This window comes from Lampetra fluviatilis, chromosome 7 (assembly GCF_964198595.1).
Source record: "Lampetra fluviatilis chromosome 7, kcLamFluv1.1, whole genome shotgun sequence".
NCBI lineage: Eukaryota > Metazoa > Chordata > Hyperoartia > Petromyzontiformes > Petromyzontidae > Lampetra > Lampetra fluviatilis.
In genome coordinates, this window is record NC_136281.1 from 11,708,766 (window position 1) to 11,723,111 (window position 14,346).

Below are 14,346 nucleotides of genomic sequence, written 5' to 3' on the forward strand. Positions count from 1 at the left end.
AACTCCCACACCATTTCACCTTAAAATAAAGAGCACAAGCCACGTGTTATTGCTAAATAAGCACCTTTAATAACTGTCCCGGGTACACAAATACACGGATTAAGCTGTGTTGTGTCCCTCAGATATATATAAAGTCACTTGTTTAATTAACTGTTCCATAAGCTCTTTTTGCTTCTTTCATGTCCACGGAAATAATATCTGGTCCAGGAGCTATCCCCTTTAAATACTGTGAAAGGCATAGTTGACTCTTTCAAGTGTGGTATCTGCAACTGTTTCATCTGAGACACAGTTCCATGCTTGAAACATATATATACAGTATATATTTACTTTGTAGCTCTGCATAACATTGCTCAATTGTAATATTCTATTTATATGTCTTATCGTTCAATCTTTCTCCCTAAGTGATAACATTTGTGAATTTCCAATCGTCAACTTTATTTTCGTGTTGTACATTATGATTTTTCGATGCAGTGTTCTGGCTACTGTTAACATGTTCAACCTCTTGTAATAAAGGTCGTTGAGGCGACTTCTGGAATCCGGTCTTTTATTCACTTTGCATTACAGCTTTCCTTCACGCTGCTGACAGGCAGCGTGAGAGGGATAGAGAGAGACGCGCTGCCACGTGGCAACCCGGAGCCCCGCTCACACGTGGCCCCTTCCTCCGTTCGTTCCCGTTCTGACCACGTGTCGTTCGTCTCCACCCCTATTTAATACCCGGATCACGTGGTACGTTTCCACCAATCCTGGTTAGCCTCCATAGAATATTCCAGGCTCCCCCCGTAGGCTCCCGGGACCACGCCCCTGACTCATCTCCCCATTGGCTGTGGCCAAAGCCAACAGAACCAATCCTCTACTTACAGCTGTCACCTTTCCATTACGTCAGGGCCACGCCCCTAGGCTTCCCCCCATTGGCTATAGACCAGGACCGGCAGAGCCAATCATCATGACGAGTTGTGATACGTCAGTGAGCCGGATATATCCTCACATTACACTCTTTAGGCACCTTAAGTGCAGAATGTGCTTAATTTAATGGACGTTTCCAATTCGTGCAGTTTATGTCTGAGAAGCGCATGAGATTCCAACAAAACGTCCATTACACCGTCACCACCAGATGGCACGTGGCATCGTGAATTTACATCGACACGGGCACCATCCAACCCAAACTGTACGCAAACACAAGGGGCTGTTCCTCTTTTTCTCTCTTTTCTTCACTCTGCTCACAAACTGTTTAAAGTTTGTTTTGTTTAGCCAGGTGGGAACTCAAGAGACAACGACGGTCTTATTTGAGGAGTGACCTCGGGCATGAGACTGTGATGTATGCGGTGTAAATGTCGAATTTGGCAAAAAAATTTACCCTGACGCCGGCATACAATGGCCTACTCTTGCGAATTACATCCGGGCTTCTTGACGTCTGCTATTTGAAGCAAACAGTGCGTAGTATTGTAATCCCATCGTTGTTACAATGACAGTAATAACCAGGGCGGCCGCTGGATTAGAACCATGAACATCTACAATGGGCGATGCATGCACTTCCGTGAGGCAATGTCACCATCCCTCCAATAATACCACTACAATAATAATCATGATCACCATTGCTGTTGCAGAAATGTGCATCACATTTGACTTCAGTACAACAGAAACCAATGGCTCAGTTTAACACGTAGGCTTTTCGCGACCAATATTATTCATACTAAAGGTTGTTGGGTTAGATCGCGTTATTTATGAATGTGTCGTAACCCTCCACCACCCTACACGGCCAAACAGTAAAGAAATGTGTCACGTTTACAAAAGACAAATAGTTCACTTCAGTCATGTGCGTACACTGTGAACAAAGAACCACCTGAATGCAGTGCAAGAAGAATGTTTGAAAAAAACACCACCAACAATGTCGATACATCGTTCGACACAGGACATGAGGTGCAATACCTGCCACTAGAAGTACCTGCCAAACCGGCCAGGTGGCTCAGCGTTACAGTTGGGTGGCTGGCAATCAGAAGGTTGTGAGTTGGCCTGGGGGGAATGAGGCGCAGAGCCAAGCTCTGCGTCACTCGAAAAGCGAGGCAAAAATGTGTGACCTTAAAGCCTCTCGTAAAAGTGCAACTTGCGTGCAATGTCACGCATGCACTGAGAGGCGAGGAGAGGACCGGCACACCTGACGAATAAAGGAGATGAAATGCTTCATGCCAGCAGCCCAAATTGTTCGTGTATGTTTCATTGTTTGCTATTGCATGGTTGACGTGTTTGCCGGGTAAGTATAGGTGGGTTGCAGTGTTAAAATAACGGTTCCCAACAGGTATAATTTAATTTTAACTCGCATTCCTCTATGCCATTACTGCATAGCACAGGTGCTCATGGAACAACCAATAGCGGCTTGAGAGACATCATCTATGAGAAACCTAGAAAAGTTATTGACAGCTCGATTAGAAAGAATAATAAAATGTCTCTCGAATTAATTGTTGGTTGGAGTAATGTGTCTTCTTCTTAATGGTAACATTTTATTTGAACACGTAGGCTTTCGCGACCAATATCATCCATAATAGAGGGGTTTTTTTGGGTTAGATAGCGTAAATATATAAATGTGTCGTTAAAACCCGACACCACCCGACACAGCCAACTAGTAAGGGTTGTCACGTAAACAGAACGTGACCAATTCGTCACTAGTACAGCACCACCGGTGTGTTGGAGAGCCAAGCCACATCATTTACAATCTGAGTACGACGTTTCGCCAGTAATTACAACTAGATCTGGCGATCTAACCCAAATAAACTTCTATTATTGGTAACATTCGATCCCATCGTAGCATCGGGAAAATGGAATGTAAATTACCGGCCTTGACTAATAATTCTCAGTGGCGAGTAATTTGGGAGCGGTATTGAGCCCCCCGTGGGTTGATTCTGAGCGGCTGGTGCGCGCACGCACCTTGAACTTCCTTCCCACCGTACGGAGCCAACCGCGCGGTGTGCAAGCGTCAACGCTGGGGCGACACTCGCAGCCTCACGCTGTCTTCCACCACATCACGCGTGTTCGTACACTGCTCCGTCCGTCAAAGCCAACAGCACTTACCCCCCCTTGCCCCCGGGAAGTCCTCTTGAACACTACACGGTGGGGGGGGGGGGTGTTGGCTTTGTCTCCACGGTACAAAACTGGAGTCTGGCCCAGAGCTGAGAGGCATGTTGGGCCCTCTAGGGCGAGTCGCCTTACAAACATTCGGGCCACCAGCCGCTGTTTGCTTCCCGACGTGTTGGGTAGGGGGTGGGGCGCACCCTGCTATCGATCCAGCACTCTTTTGTTCTCTCTGATTACGCCGCTACCCAGCCATTGTCCCTTACCTGTCCGTGCAGCGCGAGCCCCACGCCAGCAGTGCGTGGACACTGAACGATGCCCAGTAGTTCCCTGTGTGATCATCAAGAGCAGCATCATCATCATCATCATTGTCGTGACGCTTTTTGAAAACACGCATGACATAAACGCGTACACAGGTGACTTAAAATCAGCCATCGGAATGTGTATTCACAGTGGAGGAATCCGATGAGATGTAAACCTCTTTTTCGCAGATGCCCAGCAGTTAATATTACCCATCCTGCATGCGAGCCGCTTATATCGGCGCGCATACCCACAGACACGCGTCCGACGCGCAGTGTCCTCTCGCACACAAACACACGCGGGTGTCGCCGTGCACAAAACCAAAGCTCCCCCGTGTAGGCTCAACGCACTTTTGGGGGGGCCAAGTGCCGTTCGCGCAGTACGTTACCTCGTCTTCCTCACCCACGCTCTCGCCTCGTTAACGCAGCGCAGTGACCCCCCCTCAACCCACCCCCTCCCCGTGCTCTCAGTCCGAAGCGCCTGCGATCCGAGTGTTTGCCCAGCACCCTCTAAGTCCTCCTCCTTCGGCGTCAACGGGTTTTACGCTCGACCTCGGCTGCGCCTTGCGACGTCGCTCGACGCAGTCCTCGCACCCGCATCAGCACCGCAATCAGCCTCCTTCTTGCCGCTCCTCCTCCTCCTCCCTCCAAGCCCATCCCTCGACGCCACTTTTTTTCTTCCGTACGGTCGACGATGTCGATGGAGAGCAACGATCCGTTGAACACGTAGGCGTTCGCGACCAATATGATCCATAATAGAGGGGGTCTAACCCCCCAAAAAACACCTCTATTGTGGAGAGCAACAACTTCACATTCAAGTGGTCAAACCAGACAGCCGCATGCAGACACTAAGATATTTCCAAATAGTATGTATGCGTCTGTTATAAATGGCAAAGTAGTTAATCTAGGATTGAAGCTTTCGTGACTGCAGAACTTATACTCATTGTTTTTTTTAGGTAAAGTCACGTATGTAGAAATAAAATAATTTTTAATAAATTAAATGAAATTAAAATAAATCACTACGTTTCGAACGCAACACAAGCGCTCATCATCAGGTGGAAATGGGGTGAAACACGTAGCGAGGGAACACACATGGAGACACCACGTACATAGCACGTAGAAAACGGCAAACTGCACGTAAACAAATGCAACAAGAAGATGGGAGACGAGTGTCAAAGTAGGTATTCCTCAAATGAGCCTTTTTCGAGGCGGTGCTCATCCGTTCGCAGCCCTGGGCCAGTGGTGGAAATTCCACGTTCCTATGAGGAGGGCGAGTCCATACTGAGGAAAACCGCTGCTGAATTATCCACGAATTGGTACTCATTTGATCGACAACGAAGGGATGATGGGCCGAGTGAACCCAAAACTAGGAAGCGAACTCGCAACCTTCCGCATGCGGCCGCTCGCTTTAGTGCTGGGCTACTCGGCCAATACTAAATGAATTGCATTAATAAAGTATTACAATAAATACATTAATTATTTCAATTTGATAATGTAAACGTGTGATCATATCATCACCAATAATTATTGAGTCATGATAATTGTTTTTTTACCCTTTTATCTGGCAACAAAACTGACACCTTTTTTTACAAGGAGTCACGTTTGCATTGACCACAATACCTGCGGTCGGAATGCAAACAAAAAACACAACTCTGATAATGTGTGCACTCCTTTGACTCCTTGTAAAAAAAGGTGTCAGTTTTGTTTCCAGATAAAAGGGTAAAAAAACAATTATCATATTTTGCTACTGGCAAAGGAGGTTCCAATGGTGTAAATGCTTACCCCGAGCTCTCATACTCTGATGGTGCATTGTCTTTGAGTTGTGCGCCTTTTAGCGTCATCTGGTCCAACACCATGTGAGACTAGACTCTAAGAAAAGCTGTCTCGGGTGTGGACCAATCAGTTTCAAGGACAGTGCATACATTATCAGAGTTGTGTTTTTTGTTTGCATTCCGACCGCAGGTATTGTGGTCAATGCAAACATTGAGTCATCTTTATCAGCCATGATCTTCCCACTGCTAGATTGTCGCCTCCCAAAGCCATCAACCATTTCTTCTCGTCCTGCTGTGCGAAAATCTACCCAGAGCCGATTAATCGCTCCTTCTGCACGATGGGCGTTCCGTTGTTCATACATTAATGTTCCTGATATAGTCACATTTAAATATGTAGTATTTGTGGAATAGTTATGGACTAAATCATTGTCACTTCAGTAAAAGTATACCGTGACTCGGCCATGCTTGCAAGCGTGATTTAGTAATGGTAACAATAAGCCCAAATTCACAGCAACATTGATTTAATTCGTGTTAATGCACCACACATTCTTAATTTACATATATTTGAACAATGCGCATGATTTACATCGTATATTGCAACAATTCATATTAATTTGACTTAAATATTGGCATACCGTTAAAAATATACCCAATTGCATAGCAGTTTTACACTCAAGTTCTGCAGGCAAGACTGAGCCTGCAGGCCGACTGTACCACGCAAAATAGTTCGGCCCAGGATGTTGTTCTGTCACACTGTGTCAGCTTGCGCATCTAAACACGAGAAAGTGGCGTGTGAAGTCGAAACAGGCCACTTTGAAGGTTGCATCTTGTGTCTGTGAGAGGGAATTCGTGGGTTGTTAACAATTTAATGGGGGGAAAACATGGATCGCATCACACTTCTCTTATTACACGTTAAGAGAATACAAATTCCCACGTGGTTCAAGGCAACTGAAGTTCTCCACTTTCAGAAGATATTTGATGCACTGATATGAAATTACAACGTTAAGCCCGATATACACACACGTGTGCTTTGAGTTTGTTTTGAGATAGATATGACCCTCGGGACACTTAAGGACAGACTAACACTGCCACCTGCATAAAAAAAACGTTCCTCACGCTAACGTTTCAAGCAGTGCCCTTTTCTCACACGCACAGAACACTAAACTTGTTTAAATTGTATTTGGAGACGACATTTTGCGAGGTGGCACGGTGATAATGCGTTTGAATTTTGTAGACGGTTCGATCATCACGGTTGAAAATTTACAAATACCGTGAGCTTTTTTCTCTATTCGTAATAAAAGTGGTTCTGTTTACACCATGAAAAACAGGGAAAAGAAACGTCAAATAATGCCCTCTGGTTATATTAAAATAAATGTACATGCATACAAATAATCCCATTCTGAATTGGAATTTTCGAAAAAGATTCCTAATTTTTGACTCCAGATTTTTCATTTCCTGAAACACATTGAGTAATGAAAAATTATTTTCCACGGGTATTTTGATATTGATCTACAAAAATGGGGGAGTGGTAGCAGTGGTTGCCGCACTGAGTCATAAACCTTACAACCTAAGTTCTATTGCTGGCCATGGATACATTTGGATATAACTGTAGTGGAAGGGGTACAGTAGGGTGACGTTGCTATGTGCCTTTACCCAATTTGGTGATTTTTAAGTATTTAAAAAAAGTTTGGACCATGACGCTTTTCTAATAACTTCATGGCATCTTTAACGTCAAATTCGAAGCAGACAGCGCGCAGAATGTTTGGTTTATGCACCCGCGGTTTTATCCAGGGGCGGCCACTGAACAGCGAACAGCGAACGTCTGCACCACGCAGCGAGCGCGCGCACGAAGTAAGAAGTGCCTGTGGCAGTGTGCGAGGATCAGAAGGTCGTCTCCCTGTCCCGCGTGGAGGGCAGGTGGGTACGCGGCCCGCAGTCCACGTCCACCACCGACGGCGGCTTGAGCGACTGCTGCTCGCTCGTCGCGCTGACGGTGGGGACGGCGCTGAAGCCGGGGGCTCGCCCCTGGGTCTCCGCGCACTCCACCTCCGCCCGCGCTCCCTTCTCCTGCCTCGCCTGGCGCCGGAGGAGCCGGTAGACGTTGGCCAGTGCGACGATCGCCGCCAGGAAGAGTGCCACTAAGAGGGAAATGTAAATTCGCCTGCACAGGTGGGACGGGGCCATTGGAATGAAGCCTGTGTTACTAGCACGCGAATGAACTTCACGACAGATGTGTTTACTTAAATACGGTTAACTGCTGCAGGGTGAATATTTTATTCATACGCATCAAACAGCAGATACAAATACTTATTTAATGTCATCATAATCCACATGTCCATCCGCTGCTAGATGAAGGTCACCCCGTACTGTCGACACCCCTGCAGTCCTGTGATTCAACAAGCCATTTCACTTATGTGGATGAGCTGATTTTATCACTCCCATCTCTGTGGTGGTCATCCTCTCGGGTACATCCTGTCTTTAGGCTGCCACTCCGTCCCAGTGTCAACCACCCACCATCAATCCCTTCCAGCGATGAGCGTTTGGCACGCGGAAGGAAACGAGTATCGGGTGAAAGCCCGCGCATAACAAGGGGGATGACACCCATACTTGAGCGAACGAGATTTACAAACGCAACGTTCTACTGTCCTCTCCTGGTCACTTCACGGGTCACGCCCAGGGGCCGTCCATAAATGACGTCACGCGATTTTGGACGATTTTTGACCACCCCCCTCGTCACACGCCGTCACAAAAAGTCAGACCCCTCCCCTAAAATATGACGTCACAAAGCTCTGCCCCTCCCCCCCCCAAAAAAAACATGCTTCAAATCGCTTGAAACTATTGTCATTGTAGTGCGTATTTATTGTGGCGCTGCACTCTGATGTTGTAGGAGAAAACATTTATTAAGAAGTATATTTAATTAAGGAGAACGTGTTGTCTATTTTTATTTTAAGTTGCGCATTTTGATGTGACGTCACATTTCTCAAACCCCATCGTCACGTCATCGTCACAAATGTCTGACCCCCCCCCCCCTCTAGGTGCGTGACGTCATTTATGGACGGCCCCTATTGCGAGATTTTCTTATTCTTCCCACCGTACGCGCCAGTTACTTTTGTAAGTCGGAGGTGGCAATCCTAGTGAAGAGAGTTTTGTGCGACAAACCCAAAGGCGTTGGAGTCGTAGATGCGGCACGAGCCCCTGCCGCTGCAGGCCGAGCCAGTCGACTTCAAGCACGTGGAGTCAATGGCTGCTCCGAAGTAGATGGGAGCGGGGATGCCGCCTGCAGGAGAGACCGCGGGCACTGACTCGTGCTGCGCGACACTGGCACGGCCCAGCGGTGGCGCGTTCGCCGCTCCGTTCGCCGAGGTTTGCCAGAACTTCCCCAAAGGGGACGCCGGCCGAATGTGCCACCGAATTGTTGGGAAACGAATCAAGCGGTGGCGGCGAGGGCTTTGCCACAGCAACCACAATGCCTGGCTACGGCTCTCGGTGGTAGTGTAGTGACAGAGAAAGGTCACTACTGTGTCGGCCCGTACGAAGGCTGGGGGCCCCAAGGGGGTGCCTGGGGGGTCACGTGGTGGAGGGATCCGGACCCTCCCAGAGGTGGGGGAAGTGAGGCGTGTCCTGGGAAGGGAGGCGTGGCCTGAAGAGAGCCAGCCACGCCGGGGCGGAGCCAGCCACGCCAAACCAAATATAAGCGTGGTGTGAACGCAGAGCGAGGCGGCTGTTGTACTGTACTCCAAGGTGAAGACATCTTCGGTCGTCAAGTCCCGAGTCGTCGTCCTGGGCCAGGCAGGCCGTTGCCTGCCTGGTCCAGTCTGTGTCGTGTGTTAGTGAGTTGAGGAAGGTGGTCACCACCTCATGTAGAGTGTTATATTATTTACCGTTTAATAAATAGTGTTGCCTCCAAGTTGCGTGTGTGTGCACCTAATTCGAACCTACTATATCTGGTGTCAGAAGTGGGGTTAATAAATATTGCTAGGTGTTATCCTAGGGAAGTAAAATGGGCACACGAAAAACAAATATAAAACTCACCTGGACGCCTTCGTACAACGGGGACGGTGTGACGACCATCCTTCTGACAGCCCCGGGGATGGCAGCCCCGGTGACAGAGAGAGAGAGATGGCGCTGCACGCGGAGCGGCGGGACTGTCACCACACTGCTGCTTCGCCGCCATCGGGAATGGAGCGACGGAGCCGCGGGGAGAGGACACCATCGTCGCTGCGGGGGCTGGCAGGGGAGGCCCGGCCATGCGGGCCACGGGGTTCCCGCCATTTCGGCGGCTGGTCGGGGCGCGGTTCCCACCAAAGCACCGCTCCCGCCATTTCGGCGGCTGGTCGGGGCGCGGTTCCCGCCAAAACGCTGCTCCCGCCAACTCGAGGGCTGGTCGGGGCGCGGTTCCCGCCAACTCGAGGGCTGGTCGGGGCGCGGTTCCCGCCAACTCGAGGGCTGGTCGGGGCGCGGTTCCCGCCAACTCGAGGGCTGGTCGGGGCGCGGTTCCCGCCAACTCGAGGGCTGGTCGGGGCGCGGTTCCCGCCAACTCGAGGGCTGGTCGGGGCGCGGTTCCCGCCAAAACGCCGCTCCTGCTGCCGAAATGCCGCTCCCGCCGACATCAACGCCTGCAGAGGGGGAGTTCCAGCCTTCTGCTCGAGCGCGAGAGGTGGATGGGTTCGCAAGAGCAGGCTGTGTTCACCATGCAAGATTCTTCGGGGTGTCCCAGTGCTCCACCTTTGCCGCCCTCCACTATTCACAGTTTGCCAGGCGAGTCGTGACATGACAAGCACCCGGCCCCAAGAAAAAAAAATAATAATCTTCACCCATCTTACGTGCGCCGGGTTGCGATCGCGTGTGTTTTTTTTTAACTCGCTGGGTTGCGGAGCGTGTTCGTCCGGTTGTGTGCGTGATAAATTGACGCGGCGACCATGGGGGTTTCTGCTTGTAACAAGTGTTGCTGTTAATTACGGCGTCGAGATCGGTATCTTCTGGGTGTAGTTAATGATTAATTCGTGTTGGTGTCCCGAGCTCCGTTGATATCCTGTATGTTGCCGTGTTAATGACTCGTGTTGTTACATCGTTTTGTTGCGAAATCGCCGTTGTTATTGTGTATACTGTATGGAGTTTCGCTCGTGATTGCCACGTGTAACTGTAAGAAACTTTGATCGTCATTGTTGCCAAGGTACAGACCGTATGGAGCTTTGCTTGGAATTGTTAACAGTGTATGGAATGTTGGGTACTTGCTTGTGATTGTTTACTATGTACGGATTGTCTGGAGTATTGATTGTGTGTGTTGCCATGTGGGGACTGGATGGAGCATTGTGCCAAACGATTTACTGTACGAACTTCGTATACTGCATATACTGTATTAATCAATTCGGCGATTCTTGGGGTTTGTGTCTAGTTTTTTTGCTCTCAAAATTCGAATGCCCTGAGTCCCATGGTTAATGTTGAAGGGGATTTAGAAATGACAGCTTCGATTTGTTTCAAACTCGCTGGTTGGTTCCTGTCCGTTGTTGCACAGATGATGTCTTTTGTGCGGGAATGCCCGTTGTGTTCTACATGGATCGGGGGTGCGTTTCCGTTAATTGCCGTCAAATTGCGTTGCTCTCTCCACTCGGTTGGTACAGCTGCATGCTGCAATGCGAGTCTGGAAGATGATGTGTACGGATACGGGATGTGAGGTGTATTGTTGTGACCATTGAAATATTCGGGATCGTCACAAATTGTGCGTACCTGTTCGGCATTGGATCAGTTCTGTGGGGGATCATAATTCAAATCGTATGTGTTGTGATGGTGTTAAATTGCGATGGTGACATGCTGCCAGGGATTTGGAATTGTGGTGCTGGCTGTCACTTATCTTGGGGCGCAGGTCCTGACCAGGATGGCCCAGTGAGTGTTGCGTGTCTAACATGAACGTTGTGGTCCCGTCATGCAATGGCTGACGGCTTGACCTGACAGCCCGGAGATTGAAACACTCCGTGGCATGTCTAGCCTAGTGGGCTGTGCGCTCACATGGCTCGGAGAGTGTGGTCCCGTCATGCAATGGCTGACGGCTTGACCTGACAGCCCGGAGATTGAAACACTCCGTGGTATGTCTAGCCTAGTGGGCTGTGCGCTCACAGGGCTCAGAGTGTGGTCCCGTCATGCAATGGCTGATGGCTTGACCTGACAGCCCGGAGATCGAGACACTCCGTGGCTTGTCTAGCCTAATGGGCTGTGCGCTCACATGGCTCGGGGAGTGTGGTCCCGTCATGCTGTAACTGACGGCTTGACCTGACAGCCCGGAGATCGAGACACTCCGTGGCTTGTCTAGCCTAGTGGGCTGTGCGCTCACATGGCTCAGAGAGTGTGGTCCCGTCATGCTGTCTGACAGCTTGACCTGACAGCCCGGAGATCGAGACACTCCGTGGCTTGTCTAGCCAAGTGGGCTGTGCGCTCACATGGCTCAGAGAGTGTGGTCCCATCATGCTGTGTCTGATGGCTTGACCTGACGGCCCGTAGAGTGAGACACTCGGAGGTGCGTTGAAACAGTGGGCTGGAGATTCGTAAGGTTCAGGTGGAGTTGTCCTGTTACGTTGGGACTGTATCCCTCAGTTGTTAGGGTGCATGTTGTGCAATGAGTGAACGATGGGTCGTCTCAGCTCGGTCGGTACAGTTATATGCTGCGATGCGAGTCTTCGAGAGAGACTGGCTCGTCTCAGCTCGGTCGGTACAGCTATATGCTGCGATGCGAGTCTTGGAGAGAGACTGGGTCGTCTCAGCTCGGTCGGTACAGCTATATGCTGCGATGCGAGTCTTGGAGAGAGACTGGGTCGTCTCAGCTCGGTCGGTACAGCTATATGCTGCGATGCGAGTCTTGGAGAGAGACTGGGTCTCAGCTCGGTCGGTACAGCTATATGCTGCGATGCGAGTCTTGGAGAGAGACTGGGTTAAAATCCCACCGATATGGCCGACGTGTGCTACTGGTTGTGACGCCGCGTCGGAAAGGCGGTGGGGTGGTAACATGGAAATTCCCCCCCCCCGATATGGCCGACGCGTGCTACTGGTTGTGACGCCGCGTCGGAAAGGCGGTGGGGTGGTAACATAGAAATTCCCCCCCCGATATGGCCGACGCGTGCTACTAGTTGTGACGCCACGTCGGAAAGGCGTGGCGTGATTCTAACGGGGGGGGGGGGGGGGGGGGCTGTGCTGGAGCGTAAGTGGGTTAACCAGTTTTCATGTATAATTGTTGTTAATTCCCCGTTTTCTATGCGGTTCCCTTTTACCCTCGTCGATTCTGTATATATTACGTGATTGTATTTCTTATCGGTCGCCGGTCATTTATTGATGTTGTTGGTTCGGAGGCACACCTTTTCGATGTTTCACAGTTGTGTTACAGCCGGGGACGGCTGTGTGTTTATACAGGGGGGGGTGATGTAGTGACAGAGAAAGGTCACTACTGTGTCGGCCCGTACGAAGGCTGGGGGCCCCAAGGGGTTGCCTGGGGGGTCACGTGGTGGAGGGATCCGGACCCTCCCAGAGGTGGGGGAAGTGAGGCGTGTCCTGGGAAGGGAGGCGTGGCCTGAAGAGAGCCAGCCACGCCAGGGCGGAGCCAGCCACGCCAAACCAAATATAAGCGTGGTGTGAACGCAGAGCGAGGCGGCTGTTGTACTGTACTCCAAGGTGAAGACATCTTCGGTCGTCAAGTCCCGAGTCGTCGTCCTGGGCCAGGCAGGCCGTTGCCTGCCTGGTCCAGTCTGTGTCGTGTTCCAGAGTGTTAGTGAGTTGAGGAAGGTGGTCACCACCTCATGTAGAGTGTTATATTATTTACCGTTTAATAAATAGTGTTGCCTCCAAGTTGCGTGTGTGTGCACCTAATTCGAACCTACTACAGTAGTTCCAAAACATTGCGCGGAGACATTGAATGGGAAAAAATGCGCCAAGTGAACCAAGCACGTGGAACTGTGAGATGTGACAGTAAGGGGTGGAGCAATGAGACATTGAATGGGAAAAAATGGGCCAAGTGAACCGAGCACGTGGAACTGTGAGATGTGACAGTAAGGGGTGGAGCGATGAGACATTGAATGGGAAAAATGGGCCAAGTGAACTGAGCACGTGGAACTGTGAGATGTGACAGTAAGGGGTGGAGCGATGAGACATTGAATGGGAAAAAATGGGCCAAGTGAACTGAGCACGTGGAACTGTGAGATGTGACAGTAAGGGGTGGAGCGATGAGTTTGCCAGTCGGTGTAAGTACGCAAGAATAATCTGTGGCTGTGTCCACCTTACCAAGGGTTCGCGTGAGCAGAGACTGAATTCCCAGCGCAAATGACTTCAGGTCTGGGCGGATGCTCCTGCGCCCACACGCAAGTGCACAGGGATGAGTCATGGTGCCGCTAGACTTCTCCGGTGTGTGTGTTTTTTGTACTGCGCATTGTTTGGCACGAGGTCCAACGTTACCGAAACATTATCCCAGCACGTGGAGGGAAACGTCGGACACCGAGCCGAACGACACGCAAAACGCCACGAATACGCATCCGAGAGCTGCGCAGCGCAACCGTGAAATCCGATGCTGGTCGCGACCCCTGCTGTGAAGGAATTTCTGATGATGCTTGTTACGATACTTGTGCTCAATGCCGCCCGTATGTTTTCCAGAAGGCCCGGTGCTGGAGGCCTGGGGCAGAATGCCACGTTAGGCCCCATTATTCGTTGGTGACGAAAAAAAATGATTCGAACAGTTGTGAGGTCCTCCTTTGTGTGATGCCCAGGGCTAAATGTCCCTTTTGCCCTCCTTCCCACCCACCCTCTGTGCCGGTGTTGGCGGTGTTGACTGTGCCAGGGTGCCATGGTGGCGAGATGTTAACTACCTCGCCTCGTATGCAGGAGGTCGTGGGTTCGATCCCGACGCCTCTAAATTTGGAGTTTGCATGTTCTCCCCGTGGTCGCGTGCATTTTCCCCAGGTCCTCCGGTTTTTCTCTCCACATTTAGAATCAACGTGCGTTTTAAGAGAATTTGGCTGCTATAAATGTCGACGCGATATGCCACTTTGTTAAGCAATCATTTGTGGCCAGGTCAGTGCTGGAAAAAAACGATCTATAGAGATCAGTGGCCCTTACCTGGTTTAAAAAACAAATGAGTTTATAGTTTTTTTTTTAAAATAGTGTTCTCGAGCAGAGGTCGGTGGCGCAACCCACTGCAGTTCATGGTGAAGGAGGCGCTGCTCGCGTGAGCGGGGCTC

General features: G+C 50.2%; 1 protein-coding gene across 6 annotated transcripts in view; it reads right to left on the reverse strand.

Moving 5' to 3' along the window:
* Positions 1-5,651: 5,651 nt before the first annotated feature.
* LOC144933579 (solute carrier organic anion transporter family member 1C1-like) overlaps positions 5,652-14,346 on the reverse strand; it is a 41,959-nt gene continuing 33,264 nt past the window's right edge. For all 6 annotated transcript variants that reach the window (XM_078858517.1, XM_078858518.1, XM_078858514.1 and 3 more), the window contains 3 exons: positions 13,397-13,461; positions 8,294-8,411; positions 5,652-7,295 (listed from right to left, as the gene is read on the reverse strand). In XM_078858517.1, coding sequence (XP_078714643.1) covers positions 7,016-7,295; positions 8,294-8,411; positions 13,397-13,461 — 463 coding nt within the window. In that variant the 3' untranslated portion in view covers positions 5,652-7,015. The remainder of the gene's footprint in view (positions 7,296-8,293; positions 8,412-13,396; positions 13,462-14,346) is intronic.